At 45.8% G+C, this 22,214-nt stretch overlaps 1 protein-coding gene across 1 annotated transcript in view; it reads right to left on the bottom strand.

The window, feature by feature from the left end:
* The window catches only part of ENPP6 (ectonucleotide pyrophosphatase/phosphodiesterase 6), a 111,107-nt gene extending 90,118 nt beyond the window's left edge, over positions 1–20,989 (bottom strand). Inside the window, exon 1 of the mRNA XM_035004271.1 lies at positions 20,341–20,989. Coding sequence (XP_034860162.1) covers positions 20,341–20,749 — 409 coding nt within the window. The 5' untranslated portion in view covers positions 20,750–20,989. The remainder of the gene's footprint in view (positions 1–20,340) is intronic.
* Between the last annotated feature and the right edge of the window lie 1,225 nt (positions 20,990–22,214).

The raw sequence follows: 22,214 nt of genomic DNA, 5'->3' as shown, positions 1-22,214 counted from the left end.
ACCAATTACATGGTGGAGACATTTCAAAATAAAGACATCAAACCGTAAACCTAAGATTCATTCTTAATTCCCCAGGCCCACTCATAAAGCCATTTTTGCATCTCATTTTTTTTTCCTTATGTGATCGAGGGGGTACTGATTGCCAAGTAGGAGTCAACCTCTGGCCTCATGCTCACTTGGACTTGAAACTGAATCAATCTAGAGAGAGGGATAGGGACCAAAATGACAGATAAGGTGATCGAGCAAACCAATGTGTTTGCCGTTTTTTCAAAACTGAATTTCCTGGATTTTCCCCGTGTAACCCACCAGGGTGGCCACTCAGCCTCTCGGGACGTCTCGGGGCTGGAGGCCTGGGCTGAGCAACTCTGTGTGCCGAGCCAGGGGCTGCGCTGGGCAAATGGATCAGGGCTGAGAGAAATAGTTCCTCGTGGTCACACTGGGGACTTCTTCCCTTGGCCACCCCTCTTTTCGCTGCCATGACTCTGTGTGGGGGTTTCCTCCAGTGAAACCAGAGGGGGATGGAGTCCGTCAGATATTTCCCCAAAAGAATGAAACTTTATATTCCTCTAGGAAACTGGTAGTGAAGGATGTGATTTTAAATAGAAATTTCTGGCCTAGGTTTCTAATCCCCCAAATCCTACCTCAAGCCAGACCATTTTCCTTCTTTTTAAAATCATAACGCTGCCTCTTACCAGGGCAAGGGGTGTGTGTAAAAACTAAATTCATGGTTTGAAAAGGAAATGTGTGGACATCTGCTTCCAATGCTAACCGAAGCTGCAGTTCCAGCTGTGTTGTCCCCCCTGATGGCAGCGAGGAGGAGACACAAGGTCCAACAACAAGAGGACCTTTCCTTTGACGGGAGCCGGGGCCAGAAAGTTTAGGGGGGACGGATCCCCAACGACAGATAAGAAACAGCCCCTTCCTATAGCATCGGGATTCACATCCCTGAAGCCCTCAACTCCCTCTTTTTTTAAGAAATGAGGGGCGCCTGGGTGGCTCAGTCGTTAAGCGTCTGCCTTCGGCTCAGGTCATGATCCCAGGGTCCTGGGATCGAGCCCCGCATCGGGCTCCCTGCTCCTTGGGAGCCTGCTTCTCCCTCTGCTTCTCTCTCTGTCTCTCATGAATAAATAAATAAAATCTTTAAAAAAAAAAAAAGAACCCAGAATATTCCAGTGACTTGGGCGCCTGGGTGGCTCAGTCGTTAAGCATCTGCCTTTGGCTCAGGTCATGATCCCAGGGTCCTGGGATGGAGTTCCGCATCGCACTCCCTGCTCTGCGGGAAGCCTGCTTCTCCCTCTCCCTCTGCTGCTCCCCCAGCTTGTGCTCTCTCTCTCTGTCAAATAAATAAAAAAAATCTTTTAAAAAAAGAAAAGAAAAGAACTGAGCGGAACTGAGAAAGACTCTGAGGCCACAAAGTCGAGAGAGGGCCATGGGCCAGACTAGAACCTACATCTCTGGCTTCCAGCTCATGGCTCCCCCCGGCGCACATCTCTTCAAGAGACCAGAGAAGCGACTGGGCCAACACCCAGCACCTGCCTATTAATGTGGACAAGGAGGGACTCCTGTGAGGGGAGAAGGGGTCGGATTTGGCAATGAATTGAAAAAATATAAAATATGGTTAAGTAAAATAACAAAGCAATCCGGTTTTGGCAGAAGCATCGCCTTTTTATTTCATGTTATTAAGGAATTCTTTTTCTCCTGCTGACCACAAAACCACCCGGAAGCCAGCCTGGGGCAGGAGACCTACCTCACACCATGTCGCCCCTGGGAACTGTTGTTTCTGAGAACTTTTCTAGACTCTCCATTGTAAATGTCTCAAACTCCCAAACCTGCAATCTCTGGGGAATACAAAAGAAGTCCTTTCAAATCACCAGGGCGCTGGCTTACTCACCAACTTGGAATTTAGTAAAAAGGCAAACCGTCAGAGTTTTAGGTTGGGTGTCTCCTTGCCTCTTTTTTTTTTTTAATTTATTTTTTATTTTAATTTAATTTATTTTATTTTATTATGTTATGTTAGTCACCATACATTACATCATTAGTTTTTGATGTAGTGTTCCATGATTCATTGTTTCCCTATAACACCCAGTGCTCCATGCAGTACATGCCCTCTTTAATACCCATCACGGGGCTAACCCATCCCCCCACCCCCCTCCCCTCTAGAACCCTCAGTTTGTTTCTCAGCGTCCATAGTCTCTTAAAATCTTTGAGTTTGCAAGATACTTAATGATACCCGTTTTTGCTTTGTATTTCTAGGGCCCGTCCTGGGTTGGGTGTGGACCGGCCTGGGGGAGAAGAGGACAGAAAGAAGCACAGAGCTCAGTCCGAGGCGATCTTTGCCATTTCTGCTTGGATCTTTCATCTGCTGTGAGCCTGAGAACGTCCCCCTTGAAAGACTGGCAGTGGGATGTCCCTTTCTGTTAGGAGTGGGGGTGGGATGGGGAAGAGAGAAATTGGCCTAGTGTTTAAGATAAAGCAGTTTCCAAGTAACTTTAGAACAAATACAAAGAGGCATTTACTGAGTTCCTACTGAGTGTCAGGGAGCATGAGTGGGATGTGGGGCAACTCGGACTCCCTCTCCATTGAGGGGCTGCCGTGGCCTCCCAGGCCCCCAGAACCAAGTGTAATTAGAAGCAATGGTCCAGAGATGCATCTTGGTGGTCTGGGTCAGGATCCCAGATGTGGCTTATCAAAAGAGGCCTGTTTAAACCATTCCTCACAACTGTTCAGCCTCAGCCATTTGAGATAAGTAGCTAAGTGTCTGAGGTTGAATCCTCTCTTTTATACTCACCCCCAGAAGCGCTTATTGTTCACATTGTCCATTGAGGCTCACAAAGGAGGGTTTAAAAACATAGTTGCCCATGAGGTTGCTTCGTCTGGAGGAAGCCTGGAAAGGCACTGACTCACGCACTCGGGATAGCTGAGCGTGCAAGCATATGCCAGGCGTGCAAGGCCGCAACGAGATCACCGTCTGAGGGACAGACACTCACCGCACAGGGTGGGGCTGCCCTCAGGCCACTTCCTTGAGAGCAGGAAAGGAGAGGAGGGCATAATGTCATGGGAGGAGCACAGGATTTTGTACTCATGGTTCTGCTATTTATGGCCTTTGTGATCTTGGGCAAGTAATTTATTACCTCACAGCCTTGATTTGCTCATCCGCGAAATGGGGATAACTATGCCTACCATACAGGGTTTTACGAGGATTGATTGATGTAGTATTTGAAAGCACCTAGCACCGAGTGCTACAGATATACAGGCATATAAATACTGCAGACATCTGGGAAATGTACATTCTGCTCCCAGCTTGACTGAATCTGGAAGACAATAGGAGTGCTGTCGAGATATAGGCCATCCATTGTCTTCTCTACCAACCAGAGGCTGCGTGGCGAAAATGCTGAGTGATGGATGGGGGTAGACGTCCTCTGTTCTGGTCCTATTTACTCACTTCCTGGCTAGGTGACCCCAGACAAGCTGCTTACCCTCTCTAGACTTAAGGTCTCTCATCTGCAAAGATACCCTTATGTAACTCCTGACAACTTCCTGGCGTCAAGCTGAGAAAGAAAGAAGTAATTTTATTTGCAGGAAACATGATCTTGCATATTCTTGTATGCAGAGAATCCGATGGAATCCACAAAATACTATTAGAACTAATAAACAAATTCAACAAGGTCGCCACATACAAGATCAACACCCCCAAACCAACTGGGCTTTCATAATGCTGCAAAAATGAAATTAAGAAAATAATTCCATTCAGAACAATATCAAAAAGAATGAAGTGCTTTGAAATATCTAACAAAAGAAGTGCAAGACTTACGCATGGAAAATTATCAAAGATGGCTGAAAGGATTTAGAACGTGAATAAATGGAAACACATCCCATGTTTATGGATCAGAAGACATCATGTTGTTGAGGTGGCAATGCTTTCTAAATTGTTCTAAATTCGATACAATCCCTATCAAAATCCTAGCTGGGTTTCTTTTTCTTTTTCTTTTCTTTTTCCCAGAAGTTGAGAAGCTTATCTTAAAACTCACTGGGAAAGACAAGTGACTGAGAATAGACAAAAACATCTTTAAAAACAAGCACAGGGGCACCTGGGTGGCTCAGTTGGTTGGGCGACTGCCTTCGGCTCAGGTCATGATCCTGGAGTCCTGGGATGGAGTCCCGCATCGGGCTCCCTGCTCGGCAGGGAGTCTGCTTCTCCCTCTGATCCTCCCCCTCTCATGCTCTCTGTCTCCCATTCTCCCTCTCAGATAAATAAATAAAAAATCTTAAAAAAAAAAAACTCTTAGCTTCTACAAAAATGTCCCCAGCTGCTATTAACTACTACTACTACATGATGGTTCGCATCATCATCATCATCATCGCCATCACCAACTAACATGGTGTTTTTCAAAGTAAATGTGAACTCAAGTTCATGGCCATGGTCAGAAAATTTTTAATAAAATAGTATAAAATAGGGCACCTGGGTGGCTCAGTTGGTTAAGCAACTGCCTTCGGCTCAGGTCATGGTCCTAGAGTCCCGGGATCGAGTCCCGCATCGGGCTCCCTGCTCGGCAGGGAGTCTGCTTCTCCCTCTGACCCTCCCCTCTCTCATGTGCTCTCTCTCTCTCTCTCTCTCTCTCTCTCTCATAAATAAATAAAATCTGGGCACCTGGATGGCTCAGTTGGTTAAGCGACTGCCTTCGGCTCAGGTCATGATCCTGGAGTCCTGAGATCGAGTCCCGCATCGGGCTCCCTGCTCAGCGGGGAGTCTGCTTCTCCCTCTGACCCTCCCCCCTCTCATGCTCTCTCAATCTCATTCTCTCTCTCAAATAAATAAATAAAATCTTAAAAAAAAAAACCGAACAAGCACAAAGTCGGGGGGTAAGAATCACCCTGATTTCAAAACTTACTACAAAGCTAAGTAATCATGACAGTATGGTCCTGGCATAAGGAGGGACATATGGAATAAAACAGAGAGCCCAGGAATAAACTCTAACATTTATGGTCAGTTGCTTTTCAACAAAAGTGTCAAGAAAATTCAGTAGGAAAGGAATACTCTTTTTGACACATGGTGCCATGTGACTACTTCACATGATACAAAAATTAACTCAAAATGGATTGCAAACCTAAATGTAAGAGCTAAAAGTACAAAACTCTTAAAAGGAAACACAGGAGTAAATCTTCATGGTGTTGGCTTGAGCAGCTATTTCTTACAGATGACGCGAAAAGTACAAGCGATAAAGGGGAAAAAATCAACGAATAGACTTCATTAAATGCTTTGACACCTGAAGCCCCTCCATTAAGAAAGTGAAAAAACAGCCCGACTCCTAAGAGAAAATATTTGCAAGTTATATTTCCTCTAAGAAAAGTATATCCAAAATGAATGAAAAACTCCTACACCTAATAATAGAAACAGATAACCCAATTTTTAAAAATGGATAATATAATTTGAATAGACACCCTTCCCAAGAAATTATCAAATAGCCACTAAGCGTGTTATGTCAAGCATCATTCATTAATCATTAGGGAAAAATGCAACTCAAAACCACAGTGAAGGGCGCCTGGGTGGCTCAGTTGGTTAAGCGACTGCCTTCCGCTCAGGTCATGATCCTGGAGTCCTGGGATCGAGTCCCACATCGGGCTCCCTGCTCAGCGGGGAGTCTGCTTCTCCCTCTGACCCTCCCCCCTCTCAAGCTCTCTATCTCTGTCTCATTCTCTCCCTCAAATAAATAAAAATCTTAAAAAAAAAAAAAAAAAAAACCACAGTGAAATACCTCTTCTCACCCTCTAGAATGGTGATAATGAAAAAAGACAATGACAAGTGTTACCAAGGATGTAGAGAAATGGGACTCCCTCATACATTGCTGGTGGGAATGTAAAGTCATGCAGCCATTTTGGAAAGCCAGTTTGGCAGTTTCTCAAAATGTTAAACGTAGAATTACCACATGACTCAGCAATTCTACTCCTAAGTACCTACCCCGAAGAAAAGACAACATATGTCTATACAAAGACTTTGTATGTGAATGTTTGTAGCAGCATCATTCACATCAGCCGAAGAGTGGAAACAACCCAAATGTTCATCAGCTGGTGAACGGATAAATGCAATATGGTCTATCTGTATAATGGAAGACTCCTTGCCCGTGGAAAGGAAAGATGTACTGATACAACATGGATGGACCTCAAAATCATTATGAGTAGTGAAAGAAGCCAGACACAAAAAACACACATATCCTATCGTTTGATTTATATAAAATGTCCAGAAAAAGTTAATCTTTAGAGAAAGAAGGTAAATTAGTGGTTGCCTAATGTGGTTGCTGGAAGTGGGAATGAGGAGCAACTACAGGGAATAAGGTTTTGTTGTGGGGCGATGGAAATAGTCTAAAATTATATTGTGATGATAGTTGCACACCTCTGTAAATATATTAAAAATCATTGAATTGTATACTACAAATGGGTGGGTTTTATGGCATGTAAATAAAACTGTAACAATAATTTTAAGAGATCAGTTGAGATCACAACTATATAAACTATATATAGTCTTGAAACCTTGAGGGGACCTCTTGACCTCTTTTTCTTCTCTCTTTCTTCTCTTGACATAATCTTCCCAAGGGACCTCATCTATTTACATAATTTCCCACCTCTCTGAGGACAACTCTGAAATCTTTATCTCTAAGCCATCATGACTGGTAAAAAATCACCACCCAGATATCTTGCAAGTGCCCAAGGTATGAGAATATAAACAACTGATTTAGATACTGCATTGAGATATTTCACTGAAATATGAACCGGCCTGTTCTTTTCTTATGTATTTCCCTCCATTGTGTTTCAAGCAGACATCCAGCCCCTTTTGTCTTTGGAGTGGTCTGTGTTTCTGGAAAAACAGCTGGTATTGCCTAATGGACACACTCTTTCCTTTGGGACATTTTATCATCTCAAATTGAGCTCATTTGAACACACTGTGAACATGTCTCTGAAGGCAGGATGGGCTACATAATTTGTAGGACCTAGTGCAACATGACAATGTGGGATTCCTTGTTCGTAAGTTATTAAGAATTTCAAAATAGTGACAGCAGAGCATGAAAGCAAGAACAGGGTCCCTATAAGCACGGGGCCCAGTGTGACTGCATAGGTCACACACCCATGAAACTTGTCCTGGTGAAAATTTTTCCTCCAGACCATGGGAGAGGTAAGAAGGATTTACTGATCCAGTGAGAGCAGAAAATGATGCACTGGCTGCTGGCAGACCTCCATGGGGAGGACTGATGTCTGAGAGACACAAGGGAGGCTGGAGTCAAGGCACAAGGTTTTCCAGCTCAGAGCAGCAGAGCCTGGTCTCTGGGACACACACGGATTCACATGTGGGCATTTGGTGGGAACCAGGGTGGACCAATAACAATGGCTACTGTCCTCAATGCCTTAGGATTATATATGACCCAGGACCTTTGCATAACCCTAGATGAGGAAGAGAAGTCACCCCACTACCCACGCAGCAGTGACCAAGACTGAATTTCCACTGAGCCCAGTGGGATGGGAGGCAGAGTCAGATTTAGGATTTTTTTTTAGTTGTGGTAAGATACAGATAATATAAAATTCACCATTTTAACCATTTTTCAGTTTGCAGTTCAGTAGCATTAAGTACATTCATGCTGTTGTGCAACCATCCCCATCATCTACCTCCAGAACTTCTCTTATCCCAAACTGAAGCTCTGTCCTATTAAACACTAACTTCCTATTCCTCCCGGCCCCTAGTTACCACCATTCTACCTCCTGCCTCTATGAATCTGACTACCCCAGGTACCTCACATAAGTGGAATCATCTAATATTTGTCTTTTTGTGTATGGCTTATTTGACTTAGCATGTTTTCAGATTCACCCATAGATTTAGATTTTTGGGGGTCAGACTTATTTTGGGATTAAACTGTAAATTTCTATTTTTCATTTTTATTTTTTTCAAATTTGTATTTAAATTCTAATTGTTAACATATAGTGTAATATTGTTTTCAGGTGTAGAATTCAGTGATTCATCACTTGCATTGATTTTTTTTTTAAAGAAGATAAAGACATGCACTGTTTCTTACACATTCAAGATTGTGAACTTGGATCCACTTACACACAGATTAATTCATTAACATTACCATAGGACTAGCTTGAATTCTTGTCTGATACTGAGACTTTTTTTTTCTCTGATCCTCCACATCCAGCCAGTCTTGCCCATTCCCTTTCCGCAGAGCCTAGAAAATCCTTGACCCCAGGTTCATTCTGCTTCTGAGGACCCGACTCCCAGGTGAGTTCTCACCTCAGACCTGGATGGCCTCCCTCAGATCCACACTGCTCAGGGATGTCACAGTAAGCATCTCAAAGCCCAGTCCTAGTCTCCACATGTTTCTCCTCTTTCCCACCTCTGCCCCTTGACTTGCATAAGACCGGCCACCCTTATGGCCTTTCCTCCAAGTTTCAACCTGTCCAAATCCTTCAGGCTTTATTTAAATATCAGCACCTCAGCAAACCTTTCCTCTTCACCACACGCTCTCAGAAATGGTCTCTGTATCTCCTGTGCCTATTCTAGTCTGTCCTGTGATTATATTTATTTCAACACATATTTAGTTACTCCAGCTTAATTGCAAGTTCATCTAAGACAGAAGCCGTGTCCTGGTCATCTTTAGAACAGTAACTTCTTTAGAATAGTAATGTTCAATATATTCTTGCATAGAGAATATTCATATATGAATGTATTGTATGCATATAGGTCCACGTTATATGTTGTTGCAGTTACCAAATTCTGCGGTTCAGACAGTAAGCGGTAAAGGAGTTAGCAAATAGATCTCAAAGCACCATGCAGCTCTGAAAGGTTTCTATCTGTGGGTCAAGGTTTTTAGAGGAGAGATATTTTATTCTGGCTTGAAAGAGATAGATAGGTAAGTTGGCATCTGGGCTGGAGCAGAGGATGGGAGCAGAGCCCTTCCAGAAGTAATAAGTAGTATAAGCAAAGGAAGGACTGAGAGTTCCCAGAGAGGCCTCCAACAAAAATAGGGAGGTGACAAGGGAGAGGCGAAGAGATCACTTGATCATTCTCCAGAATTCCATTCCAACGGGTATTTCACAACCGGCCAACAGGACCCTGAAGGGTAGGGACTAATCTGATGCCCACTGAGGGAAACTCCTGAGGTGAATTTTCGAGACACCCACACAACTGGCTACTCATTTCAAAAGAACAAACAGATGGCTGGGATTCGGTCAATAAAGTCGTTTTTTTTCCTTCTGATTATTTTAGCTTTTAGCTAGATGTTGAAGTACATGCTGACACAGTCTGAGAGTGAATTCTTTGGAACATGATTTTCTGATCTGCTCCATCAGAGCTTGGGGAAGTTATTTAAGGAGCATAAAGGAGAGCAGCCAGCCTTCAATGACCATCCGTGGCCCGGGGAAGTAGGGAGGATGGCTGAGCGGCATCCAAGCAGCACCCCCAATCTTCTAGATGGATCCACCTCCTCCTTGATCAGATCTTTGATGAAACCTCACAGAAAGCTTCTTTGAATCTCATTCCATTTCAGCTTATACATCCTGGGAGAGCTTAGTAAGGGTGAGAAAAGAAGCAGAGCCACCCAGGCAGGGAAGCCCCTCTCTGAAAGAGTGGTGGGTCCAGAGCAGAGCTGAGACCTCAGGCAGAGGAGCCTACCAGACAAATAGGCAGGAAGGGTAGCAAAGGACGCCTGGGCTTCTGTCCCTGTGCATTTGGGGGTCGCCAGATCCCAGCCGGCCTCAGAGCCCTGTGCTTGGTGAGGCTCTGCCCTTACCTAGCTGCTGGGTCTGAATCTTGGGCCTCGGGCTCCTGTTCTGCACAATAAGACAAATAAATGCACTAGCATTTCTAAGGCTGCTTCTGGTTTTTACATTTTGTAATTCTGAATGCCTCTGGGGGAAATTTTGGATTGGGATATAGTGGGTTTTGTTACATATTCCCAAGTTCATTCACATAGTTTTAATGTTATATTTTACACTGATGAATGCATGCTAAAGTGGAGTCTGAATGTACAGGGAGGGGTGTCATGGTTTGGGATGGGGCCAGCTGGCTAAGCCTCAGGGGAAGGGGATAGATTGGGAGTAACAGGAACATGGAATCAGATCCACCCACAGAGCCCAGCACAAAGGAGGACAGCCCTGGGTGATGGGGAGTCCAGGAAGACAGGCTAAAAGCAGCAATGGTGTTGCTATGGGCCCTGGGGGAGGAGAAGCACATCCAGTGTGAAGGTGAAGGGGGGAACTTAGAAGCCTATGGAATATGGCCAGAAGGACTCCAGAATCCAGTGAGATCAACACACATATATGAATGCACCAGTGGTTTGTTAAAGAACAGTGGAACCCTTAGTAGATGTGGTTCAGCAACAAAACTCTAGAGTCTACAAAAAAGATAGATAACATAAGACTTCCACCCCAGGGTCGGACGGAAGTCCAGTTACTGGCTGAACCAACAGGATCCAACAAACATGAATGGGGTGTCTTTTCTGGGCAAGTACTGGGCCCAGATGCAGAGACTGCTAACACTCCATTGCCCTTGAGCAAGTGTAGACCAAAAGCAGGACGGATTGCTGTGTGGACTGGTTTGGTCTGCAGGGGTAGCTCGAGGGACCCACCTGGGGATTGGAAGGCCTTCAGAGGCTAGAAACAAGGCTTCAGAGGCCCAGTAGACTGTCTTTAGTCCTGCTTCTTAAAGGGGCAGTGGCAGCCCCCATGAGATGATAGTATTCCATGAAGGATGATGACAGTGGCCTTCACCATGGGTCTCCTGAGCCCTGGCTGGCTGTTGTTTGCAAGCCTGCAATACAGACTGAGAAAACCAAACCAAACCAAACCACAAAACACTGCTTTATGCCCCCTAGGCTGGAAAATATCTTTTTAAAAACTCTTTTAGGGGCGCCTGGGTAGCTCAGTTGGTTAAGCGACTGCCTTCGGCTCAGGTCAAGATCCCGGAGTCCTGGGATCGAGTCCCACATCGGGCTCCTTGCTCAGTGGGGAGCCTGCTTCTCCCTCTGACCCTCTACCCTCTCATGCTGTTTCTCTCTTGCTCGCTCTCTAATAAATAAATAAATAAATAAAATCTGAAAAAAAAAAAAAAAACACCCTCTTTTAGTGTGAAGATATTTCTCTAGGTCACAAGGGCAGTGCAATGGACCAAATGTTTGTCTCCCTAAAAAATTCATATATTAAAGTCTAATTTCCAATGTGATGTTCTTAAGAGGCTGGGCCTCTGGGAGGTGCTTATGTCATGAGGATGGAGCCTTCACGAATGGGATTAGTGCCCTTATAAAAGGGACCCCAGAGAATGCTCTCACCCTCTTTCTGCTATGTGAGGACACAATGAGGAAATGGTCATTTACAACCCAGAAGAGTATCCTCACCAGAACCAGACCACACTGGCATGCTGATCAGAGACTTCCAGCCCCAAGAACTGCGAAAAATAAATTTCTGTTGTTTATAAGCCACCTAAACTATGGTTCTCTGTTATAACAGCCTGAAGCAGAACAGGGGGCTTTATCAGTGCTAAATTAGAATGTCTGCTTACTCAACTACAGATGAGCACGTTCCACTGGATACAGGTATATTTTTAATTTAATATTTTGAATAGAGAAATCATATTGTTCAAAAGACAGGCAATAAGACATCTCCTTCCCCTCTTCGTCTCTCATCTATCTCTAAGAGGGAACCATGGTTCTAGTTTCTTGTGTATGTTTAAAGGTATGTTTTTCCTCCAATTGGCAAAAATCCTTGGCTGGGCCCCGATGACCTTGAATGGGGGTGCCTCCCAGCAGGGGCTGCTTGCACCTCCTGCCTCCTGGTGGGGCCCGGCCAGACAGAGGGTGGGGGAGAGTGTTCGTGACAGGAGACTAGGAGAACATGTATGAAAAAATTTTAAGATAACTGACCACTCACACATTATACATGGCCTGGCTGCCAGGAACACCTCAGGGTGAGTGACTTGGGGGCCTTTTTCAGGAGTGTAGACCCTGGTGACTTTTCCGAGGTCAGGCCTGACGTGGCCTGGCCTCACATCTGCCCTCTTTGGTGGACTCTTGGTGGGTTGTCTTCCAGGTCAGGGTGTACCCTAGAGAGGGTCCACCTCCTTTATCAAGGAGAACACACCAAAGCCCAGAAATGGAGCTCACATAGACAGTGAGGGTGAGCCTGGGGGGATAACCCTTTAATTCAGGCTTTCATTACCTGTACCCCCAACAGGGGCGGGGGCTGACATGGGTGGGGAGTGTATTCAAGGCTGGGCCTGTGGTCTGCCGGTGAATGACAAGAAGCCCAATATTTGAGGTTTTCTCCCAAACACCTATGTTTGTTTAAGGTTTTTGCCTTCAACCATGAAAGCAGAATGTTTTCTCAAGCCCACCTGAGAAAGCCAAATCCTTATACATGTAGATAATTTTTCAGGGAAAACTAGATGGGCTGCAGAGCCAGGGCACTGACTTATTTGCCTTGTGTGCAGAATCTGGAAGAAGAGCCAAGGTCCAGGGACCTCTCAGGGAAACTCTATGGGTGGCTTACCCACTACATCCCTAGATGTGGGGACCTCCATCCCTCTCACCCTCCCCTCAGGCCAGCATCCTTGTCCAGGGCCATCAGCGGCTGGCGGGGTGAACCACAGACTACTTTCTTCAAATGCGTTAAAGAGGTCAAAGAGGACTCGCTGTGATCCTAACAGGAGAAGGATGCAGAATGTCATCAAGAACCCCATTTGAGGGCGCCTGGGTGGCTCAGTCGTTAAGCATCTGCCTTCGGCTCAGGTCATGATCCCAGGGTCCTGGGATCGAGTCCCACATCGGGCTCCCTGCTCCGCAGGAAGCCTGCTTCTCCCTCTCCCACTCCCCCTGCTTGTGTTCCTACTCTCGCTTTGTCTCTCTCTGTCAAATAAATAAATAAAAAATCTTTAAAAAAAAAAAAAAAAGAACCCCATTTGATAACCCTTTCCCTCCACCCCACCGTGGCCCCTGAGAATCTCCTTTGAGCCTCATGACTATTCCCAGCACCTAGAACAGGGCACTTAGAACATTCCCAACATAGATCTGGCACTCACTAAGTGCACACTTAACCCCAGGGCTCCTCTTTCCCAGGCCTCCCATCTTGAAAGCCATGGGAACTCAGGACTAGGAAGATGATATGATTTATCCGATGTCCCAGCGGGTCCTAGCAGTCAGGAGAAGAATCCTGGCACCCTGCCCTCCCTTCTGCTCTCTCTCTGGTCCACCAGCGCTTCCCAACCTGCTTCACATCAGACATTTGGGTTGGACAACGTGGGGTGAACACACAAGGCTGTTCATCCCCAGGTGACTGGGCAGGGGACCAGGCCCCTTGGCACACCTGCGACCCATTCATGGGTCCCACCTGGGACACTATGCTGCAGACACGCGCATGCATTCTCACGGTGGCCCCACTCGTTCTCCTGCTGCATGCCTGGCTGCCACAGAAGCTCTTAAAGGCAGGCACCCAGGGGGAGTTACTTCATCAAGGGGTAAAATATCTGCCATAACCCCGACTACAAGTCTGTTTATGATCCCAGTCTGAGCAGCCTTTTGTCCAAATGAGACTGCTCCACATGGTTCCATGACCTGTCTGCCAGACCCTTTCTCCCTGCGATGGAAATGGCTGAAGGTAGGACTAGGCTATGATCAAGCACAATATCCAACGAGAGCCAAATGCTACACACGGGAGCCAGGGGAGCCCCAGACCTGCTCCAGGTCCTCTCCTGGAGGATGGTGGACACAATGGTGCTATTCATGGAAGGGGGCTCTGAAACTTGAGTATGTGTTGTTTAAACTGAAATAAATGTTACCACGCTGACTCAGGCTCCCTCCAAAATAATGTTAAATGTCCTTTAACCCATTTTTGGCATATCATTCATGAGGAGGCAGGTCCTGAGGGCCGTGTGCTTCAGCCAAACTCCCAGAAGCCTTGGCAGGAGGAATATGGTCCTATCAATCAACACTGGGGTGAGGGGAAGGGGGAGCGGAGAGCCGCCATGGTTTGAGGACGGTGCGTGTGGACCTTCTGGAAAAGAGTTTGCTGTTATTATAATCAAAAGCTTTCACCACATTTTTAAGCTTTCCCCACAGCCCTAACCATTCCCTCCTTCAGGGAGTCAGGTTCCAGCCGCTGAATGCCATAGAACAAGAACACCCTCTCATCACCAAGGAAGCCAAGAGAAACACAGTTTTTGAAGAGTGGCACTTCGGTGTAGAGAGGTCTGCTGATGGGAGCTCAAATAATGCTGTGCCAGGAAAGATTATTTTTGTAAATTCCTGGAACACACTTTTTTCTCTGGGCATGAGCCGGTTACTGCTCTTCAGGCTTCTGTTGCCCTGCACTTTACCTAGCCAGCCTGCTTCTTGAGGCAGCGTGATCAGGACCCCTTAGAAAAGTACGGTTATGTGTCCTCGCGAAGTAAATGACAAAATGGAGACCAAGTTCATGCAGATGGGAAGACAGAGTTAACTGTGCATCTGTGAGAAATAGCCTCCACCAGCTTGGGGCACCCAGAGAGATAAGAAGTCCATTCACTAGGGATCCACTGGGATCCACAGGAGCAATTTCTCCCTTTTTTTTTTTTTTTAAAGATTTTATTTATTTATTTGAGAGAGAGAGAATGAGAGGGAGGAGGGTCAGAGGGAGAAGCAGACTCCCCGCCGAGCAGGGAGCCCGATGCAGGACTCGATCCCGGGACTCCAGGATCATGACCTGAGCCGAAGGCAGTCGCTTAACCAACTGAGCCACCCAGGCGCCCAATTTCTCCCTTTTACCCCCATGGTTATTCCACATGTTTCTGGAACTGTCCTTTAAGACACTCTCTCTGATCCCCTAAAGGGCCAATTCCAGGTGAATACCCTACTCTACTTGACATCTATTCTGATAAAATTTACTTCCCCAAATAGACAGGCCTCCAAACTTTCCCGTCTCTGGTCTCTGCTCACAGGAGTCCCAGACTCTGAATGCCTCCTGGTCTTGGAACCGATTCAGCCTCCCTTCCTCTTACTTCCTCCTACCCTCTCAGTACCATGTTAGCCTCGGCGGGTGCCGCCTCCAAGCTGCTCTTCAAATTCAACTCCTCACTTACAGTCCATCACGAAGAATAGACACTTGAACGTTTGAAGTGGAAGAGGAAGAAAGGAGGAGCTTACTGGGTTATTTCCAGTTCAGCTTTCAAAGCCTTCCATCAACTGCATGACTTGTTTTTCAAATTCATCTCTAGCCCTTCAACCCACACCCAGGTGGGGAATAGGTTTAGTGCCCCTTCGCCTGCCTTGTTCTGTCTCTCTGATTTGCTTGTACTGTGGCCCTCACCTCTCGCAGACTTCATAGGTTTCTTTCTTTTCTTTTTCTTTTTTTTCCTTAAGATCTGGCCTAAAATACATCTCCTGCTAAAAATCTTTCCACTCGGGCGCCTGGGTGGCTCAGTCGGTTAAGCGACTGCCTTCGGCTCAGGTCATGATCCTGGAGTCCCGGGATCGAGTTCCGCATCGGGCTCCCTGCTCAGCAGGGAGTCTGCTTCTCCCTCTGACCCTTCCCACTCTCATGTGCTCTCTCTCATTCTCTCTCAAATAAATAAATAAAAAATCTTTAAAAAAAAAATCTTTCCACTCATCTTTCAATGTTTAGTTCTAGATGGAATTAAATGGAAATGTTCAAGCCCAGTGTAACTCCCGATAATACTTGCCCTCCCTTGCATTGTGGACACTTATCTCTATGCCATTCTTTCTCACAAAGCCCCACAAGCTTCCTCTAAAATGCAATTAGTAACCATTCGGTGTGTGTGATACACTGCATTAATGTTCCAGACAATTCCTGTCCCCACGGAGACAGGATTATGCATCCCTGACCTACTGGCATCAAGCTTGGCAATATAATTTGCTTTGGCCAATGGAATGAGGGGATGTGACTTGCGCCACCTTGAGCAGAGGGTCTAAGCATTGCCACGTCATCCTGCCATGTTCCTTTTCCCTTAGCCACGTGAGCAGCACGTCTCATAGAGAAGTTGCTTTTTCAGCCTGGCTCTCAAAATGAAGAGGAAATGGGGCAGAGTTAGTCCTTAAAGTCCATGTACCTGAGTGAGAGATAAACCTTGGTTTTAAGCCTCGGATGCAGCTTGTTACTGCAACATAATTTAGCCTAATCTTAGTGATTAAGTGTGTAATAGATACAGGTTTTATAATGGTGGCTTTACACGAGGTGTCCCATTCTGTCCTCCAACAAGCCTGCTGGGTTAGTTTTCCTTTCTCCATTCTACTGACAGATAATACTCAAACTCAAAAGAACTTACTCAAATTCTGAAAGTTAAGAGGTGACAGGATAGATGAACTCAGGTCTTCTGCAACAAATTCACAGCTCTTTCCACTCTACCATGCGTTAAGGGTTGAATTGTGTTCCCGCAAAACATGTTGACACTCTATCCCATAGTACCTGTGACTGTGACCCTATTTGGAACCAAGGTCTTTGCTGATGTATTCAAGTTAAAATGAAGTCATTAGGATGGGCCCTAATCCAATATAACTGGTGTCCTTGTAAGAAGAGAAGAGACACAGGGCGCCTGGGTGGCTCAGTTGGTTGGGCAACTGCCTTCGGCTCAGGTCATGATCCTGGAGTCCCGGGATCGAGTCCCGCATCGGGCTCCCTGCTCAGCAGGGGGTCTGCTTCTCCCTCTGACCCTCCCCCCTCTCATGCTCTCTCTATCTCAGTCTCTCTCTCAAATAAATAAATAAAATCTTAAAAAAAAAAAAAGAAGAGAAGAGACACAGAGATACACAGGGAGAACACCATGAGACAACAGAGGCAGAGACTAGAGTAAGACATCAATGCATCTACAGGCCAGGGAATACCAAGGATCGCTGGCAACACCAGAAGCTAAGAGAAAATCATGAAAGAGATTCTCCCGTAGAGTTTCCCAAGAGAGCATGGCTCTGCCAACACCTTGATTTCCAATCACCAGCTTCCAGAACTCCAAGGTCAAGGTGCCAGCAGGTTTCGTTTCTGGTGAGGCCTCTCTCCTTGGCTTGCGGATGGTGACTTCTCACCGTTTCCTCACATGGCCTTTTCTCTGAGTACATTTATTCTTGGTGTCTCTTCCTCTTTTGAAAGGCCAGCAGTCAGATTGGATTGGGCCCTCTCTAACAGCCTCACTTCAACTTACTCACCTCTTTAAAGACTGTATCTTTACAGTCTTTACTGTATACATTACATTCTGAGCTACTAAGGGTTGGGACTTCAATACATAAATTTTGGAGGGAACCAATTCAGCCCTTTTCGTTCATCTTAGAATATCAGTAGGTATCTGATCTGTCTCTCCTTCTCAACTTGATTGTGGGCTCCCCGTATGAAAGACCCTGTTTTAAGATTCTGTGTATCCCCAGCAATCAGTTGTTTGATGGATCTTCTTGATCACTTTTGAGATTTTGTTCACATTTGTCCTGATGTCAATATATATTATGAAGGAGAAAAAAAAATCAGCTGCAGGGGCTTCATGTCAGTGACTGGGCTAGATGATTTCCCAGGTTCCTTATGCATCCTGTGACTGTTCATTCCCCATCACTGTCCATGTGGCTTCCCCAAAAAATTCTCCTCTCTAGAATTTCAGTCATTTGTTTCGTTTCTTATATTTAGGCCTCCCAAGAGTTGCCAGTCCTAAAATTTTCTAATTCCCTATGCACTGTTCATTTTCATGTCTGCATCTGGCAGCACCTGAGATCCTGGCCTGACTTGTGACCTGGAAACTGAGGGAACAGGCTCAGGGCAGTGCACTGGGCTGCCCGAAGTTGTCCAGCACCATCCTGACCCCGAGAGGACTCCAGCCAAGTTTTTCCAGCTCCAAGGCCAATAACCTAGTATTCCTCATTATGCAAAGATAAGAACACCAAAGGCTTTATGTCTTGTGAGCAGTAATTCATGTAATGAAGTGAGATCATAGTCTCTCTTAGGGATTCCAATGACCCTTATAACAGTATATCTTTTAGTACCAAAAGGATCCAGCATGCTTCCTTTGTCGATTCATAAAATGCTCAAATGCTCAAACCATATGTTTAAGTACAATTCCCAACGGATATATCCTTCCTTAAATGAAAACAGAGGAATTTTTCAACATCAAGTGGAAAACTAAGCATGGCTATTGGGAGGAATAGTCTAAATGTAGCCCTGAGTCAGTTCCAGGGCAGTGGAGATGATACCACCTTCATGGTCTAGCACCTCCTGGTCCCCAGTCCTGCTCTAAGCCATACTTTCACTCAGTAGGTATGAGACAAACCCAAAGACATGTGCACATGAACATGAGCCATTCTGTGTACAATATTGTTTCCATGGGGAGCCTGGGTAGCGCAGTCGGTTAAGGCATCCAACTCTTGGTTTCAGCTCAGGTGGTAATCTCAGGGTCATGAGATCAAGTCCCATGTGGGGCTCTGCACTCAGTGAGGAGTCTGCTTGAGATTCTCTCTCCTTTTCCCTCTGCCCCTCCCGCTCGTGCTCTCTCTCTCTCTCTCTCTCTCAAATAAATAAATCTTTAAAGAAATATTGCTTCTATAAAAGAGAGAAAGCCAACGTAAGTAAGGCTTTCAAATAATACATCTTACCATCTAAAAATATTCAGGCAGAATGCCTATGGAGCTCTTATGGCTTCCTCAGGCTAGCCTCAGTTTGACCATGAAGGCGAGATCATTGCCAGACACTCATGGGCTCTGCCTGTCCCCCATGGAAAGGGCTCTTCCGTCATGAGTGGACAAGTGAAAACACCCCTAGCCTGAGAAGAAAGTGTGGTCACCGCGTGACTGATGCTTTGTGCCATTTATTCCTTGTGCCAATATCAGGAATGTGGGTCTGACAATCAAAAGGCCATGCCACTGGCTTGGTTTCTCTGTGGAGGCTGTCATGGTCCCCTTTTACTCACTGGAGCCCTGCTTTCTAAAATGGATTTTGTTCATTTTTCCACTGGGAATGGAGAAAACTGCACGTGGCACTTTATGAATTGGGTCTCCCAGCCAAAGCTCTGAAAGACAACTGGAGTGGGGGTGGTCTGCGGGTGCGAAACTCCATGGGACAGAACTGAAGTCAGGCTGTGACACACAATAACATCTATGTGTGACCCAGCAGCCTGCGAACCAGCTCCCTGCAAGGGGAGAAGCATGCCAAGTGAGGACGAGAGGACTTTTGTTCATCCTCTTTATCTTACAGAGGTTGCTTGTTTGTCTGTTGGGGGAAATTAAAAAATAAACAAGTAAATTCTCTGCCTTTGTGCCGTCTGGATTTTTTTTTCTCCCCATGCTCTCATTTCTAATTCTCTAAAGTATCTCCCCCACCTTAATTTTATGACATTTTTATGTACGCATGCAACCAATACCCATGCATGAAGTCAGAGATATCAATTTGTCTTTCTAGACTCCTTCGGGTTTGCCTCTGTGTGGAGATCCATAATGAGATCCAAGAGTTCTCATCCTCTTCCTGTTAACATAATTTATAGAGTTTTCCCTGTGCTCGGAGCACGTAGCTAAGTCCTGCATAAGCAGCAATAACAGTGCATTCTTAACAGCCTCCCTGGACAGTTTGCTAAATTCTTTCTGAGAGCCTCTTGCTGGCCCTTGCAAAGGTTAGCTAAAAAACAAACTGGAAGCTAGGAATCCAACTGTGAGAGCAGAAAGTATGTTCTATAGCACAGAGAGAGGACTGAATTTGTGGAATCACATTTGGCGTTCTGGCGATCCCTGATGAAGATCATTTTTAGGCAAAAATCAGCTTCCCAAACCCAAGCATGCTCTGGGTTGGCTAGGGTTTTGTTTTGTTTTGTTTTAACAGATACTAAAAGTTAAAGATGGGAATCTGAACTACAAAACAATTTTTTTTTCTTCTCCATGTCATTTTACTTGGCCCAAGAAGGCAAAAGAAGGGCAAGTGGCATTGCTAAGTGATACTTCAGGATATGACCTACAAATTCTCTCCACGCAATCCAGGAATCCCATTCGTAATTTTCATAGTCTAGCATATTGATAAACAAGCCTGTACACTTCGTGTACAAATACACGAAGGCCTGTTGACTTTTTAGCTTGAACTGAGAAAGTACGGAGTTAACTAGAATTTTTATTTGTGAAACAAATAACGACTTTCAACATCATCTATTCGTGTAGTTCTCTGTTCTCCTCACCAAAACAGGTCCTTGAGATAACTTTTGGAGAACAACACTACTGTGAAAAAGCAGTCTCAGCCAAGAACTTTGGGGTCCCAAAGGGCTAGGGAAACCTGAATGTTTAAATCAGACTTCAGTGCCAGGAGCTGTTCCTGTTGGACTCCAGTCCCCCCGCCCCCACCCCACCCAGAAGAGGACACAGTACTCACCAGTCATTAGGGTGTAGTAATTGGGGTAAGAGAGACTGGGAAAGTCGGGGGTCAAGTAATCCACTTTTACTCCCCTGCTCACGATCTCTTTGAAACCAGGCAAGGACTCCAGGGCCTCATCACTGATGTAGTCTGAGCGAAAACCATCCAGCAGAAACACCAGGAGCTTCCGGCCGGCAGTGGCTGGCTGCACCAGGCTGAGCGCAAGCACCAGCAGGAGGGCCCTGAGCTTCACTGCCATAGTGCCAGGAGCCCGCCCGCCCGGCTGTGCCAGCCCTCCTCTTGCAAAGACTGAGGATGGAGAATCTGGAGCTATTCTCTCTTCTAGGGGCTGGACCTTGACTGCTGGCCTTCCTGAGCCAAGTTCACTTGCAGAATTTAAAGGTACAGCACCCCCTTTTAAAAACATCTATGCTCATCCTTTACTAGAAAGTCCGGAGACCAACTCCTTCGGAGAAGCCGGGTCCCCACACAACCCAGAATCAACACCAGGGGAGACAGGGCGACCTTATTATTTTGGGTGAGTGTTCCAGAAACGCAGGCACCCACAGAGAGGTAGAATTTTAGAAGATGCCGGAAGCCCACGCTAACTTTGCAGTTGGGCTAACCGAAGGGTGGGGCCCAAGAAAAGGACAATCCTAATTTGCTGCTATCCCACGCCTCTGCCTGATTTAAACTCTCTGACTGACTTTTCCGCTTACAATTTAGTAACACGAACCTCTTCATCCAGGATAGAAACAAGAGATGATAAAATTAGGTGGGCACATTTGTGAACTTTTCAGCGATGTCTCTGTCACCATCACATTTAAAAACAAATTACTTGTCTAAGTCTTAGCCACTTATTTTTTTTCCCTCTGCGTCTATCTACAGTGTTTATTGTCCTGTTTTTCAAGTGGCTGGTGTCCAAACCCATCTGCAGGAGGAGGTGGCTCTCACCCTTTGGGGCAGGGGCGGCCTGGGCTCACGTGGGGAAAGGTTAAGGACTCCCGAATTTTAAGGATGAGCATACGTGGGGTATCCACTTTCCTCTGCTTCACTCCTCAGCTCCCTCAGCTCCCTGAGCAGATTACAACTCCCTGAGTCCACAGGTCCTCAGAGCCTCGCAAGGCATCACTGGCATCTGCCGGGACATGTCCGGGTGGGGACACTGGTGATGTGGCCTATCTTGGCTTATGGTGATCTTATTGCTTTATGATCATGTGTAGACAGTCTCTCTAAAGTTTTGGGTCAATAACTTATTGTAAACAAGCCCCTTTAATATACACACCAACATACGAGAAAAGAAAGAAACGTATAGGATGGAATTCTAACCAAATCCCAGCATTGCCTACAGTAAGGGTCCCTCTAATCTTTTACCTTCTGGCCTGGGAAAGGTTGGAAATAAAAGCTAAAAGACAAGGGATCAGAAAATGTGGTTAATATTAACTGCCCCAGGTCTTGTGGTCCAAAGTCTATGTGTTTGTTATCTGGAGGATCTTGTTTGGGTGTGATTATCAGCGCCTAATACTTCAGAATGAGTGCTTCTTGCTACTTGTGTTTCAAAGGTTGACAATGCTATAAGGTCATTTGTCACAGCGGTTTAACCCAGGCAATGCAGAAAAACAGAAAACTTCCTCCAGGATCTGGAACCACCTTTGTGTTGAAAGCTGTTCCAGCTCTTGCTAGTGACACGCATGAGCTCTCAGGAGTGTGCTGCCCTGATCTGTCAGCACACTGGGGCCTCGCCTCCCTGGAAAGGAAGATGACGTGGAAGAAAAGAACCCAAGGCTTGCAGAAAGATGACAGGATTCCATGGCCTGGCTTCTGGCATTATGCAACTGTGTGATTCTGAGAAAGTTGCCTTTCCATGCGTCAGTTTTCTCCTCTGAAAAGCG

The sequence above is a fragment of the Mirounga leonina genome, unplaced genomic scaffold (genome assembly GCF_011800145.1).
Source record: "Mirounga leonina isolate KUSES-001 unplaced genomic scaffold, KU_Mleo_1.0 Mir_128, whole genome shotgun sequence".
Taxonomy (NCBI): domain Eukaryota; kingdom Metazoa; phylum Chordata; class Mammalia; order Carnivora; family Phocidae; genus Mirounga; species Mirounga leonina.
The sequence above is the reverse complement of the archived record's forward strand: the minus strand, read 5'-3'. Positions and strand labels throughout refer to the sequence as shown.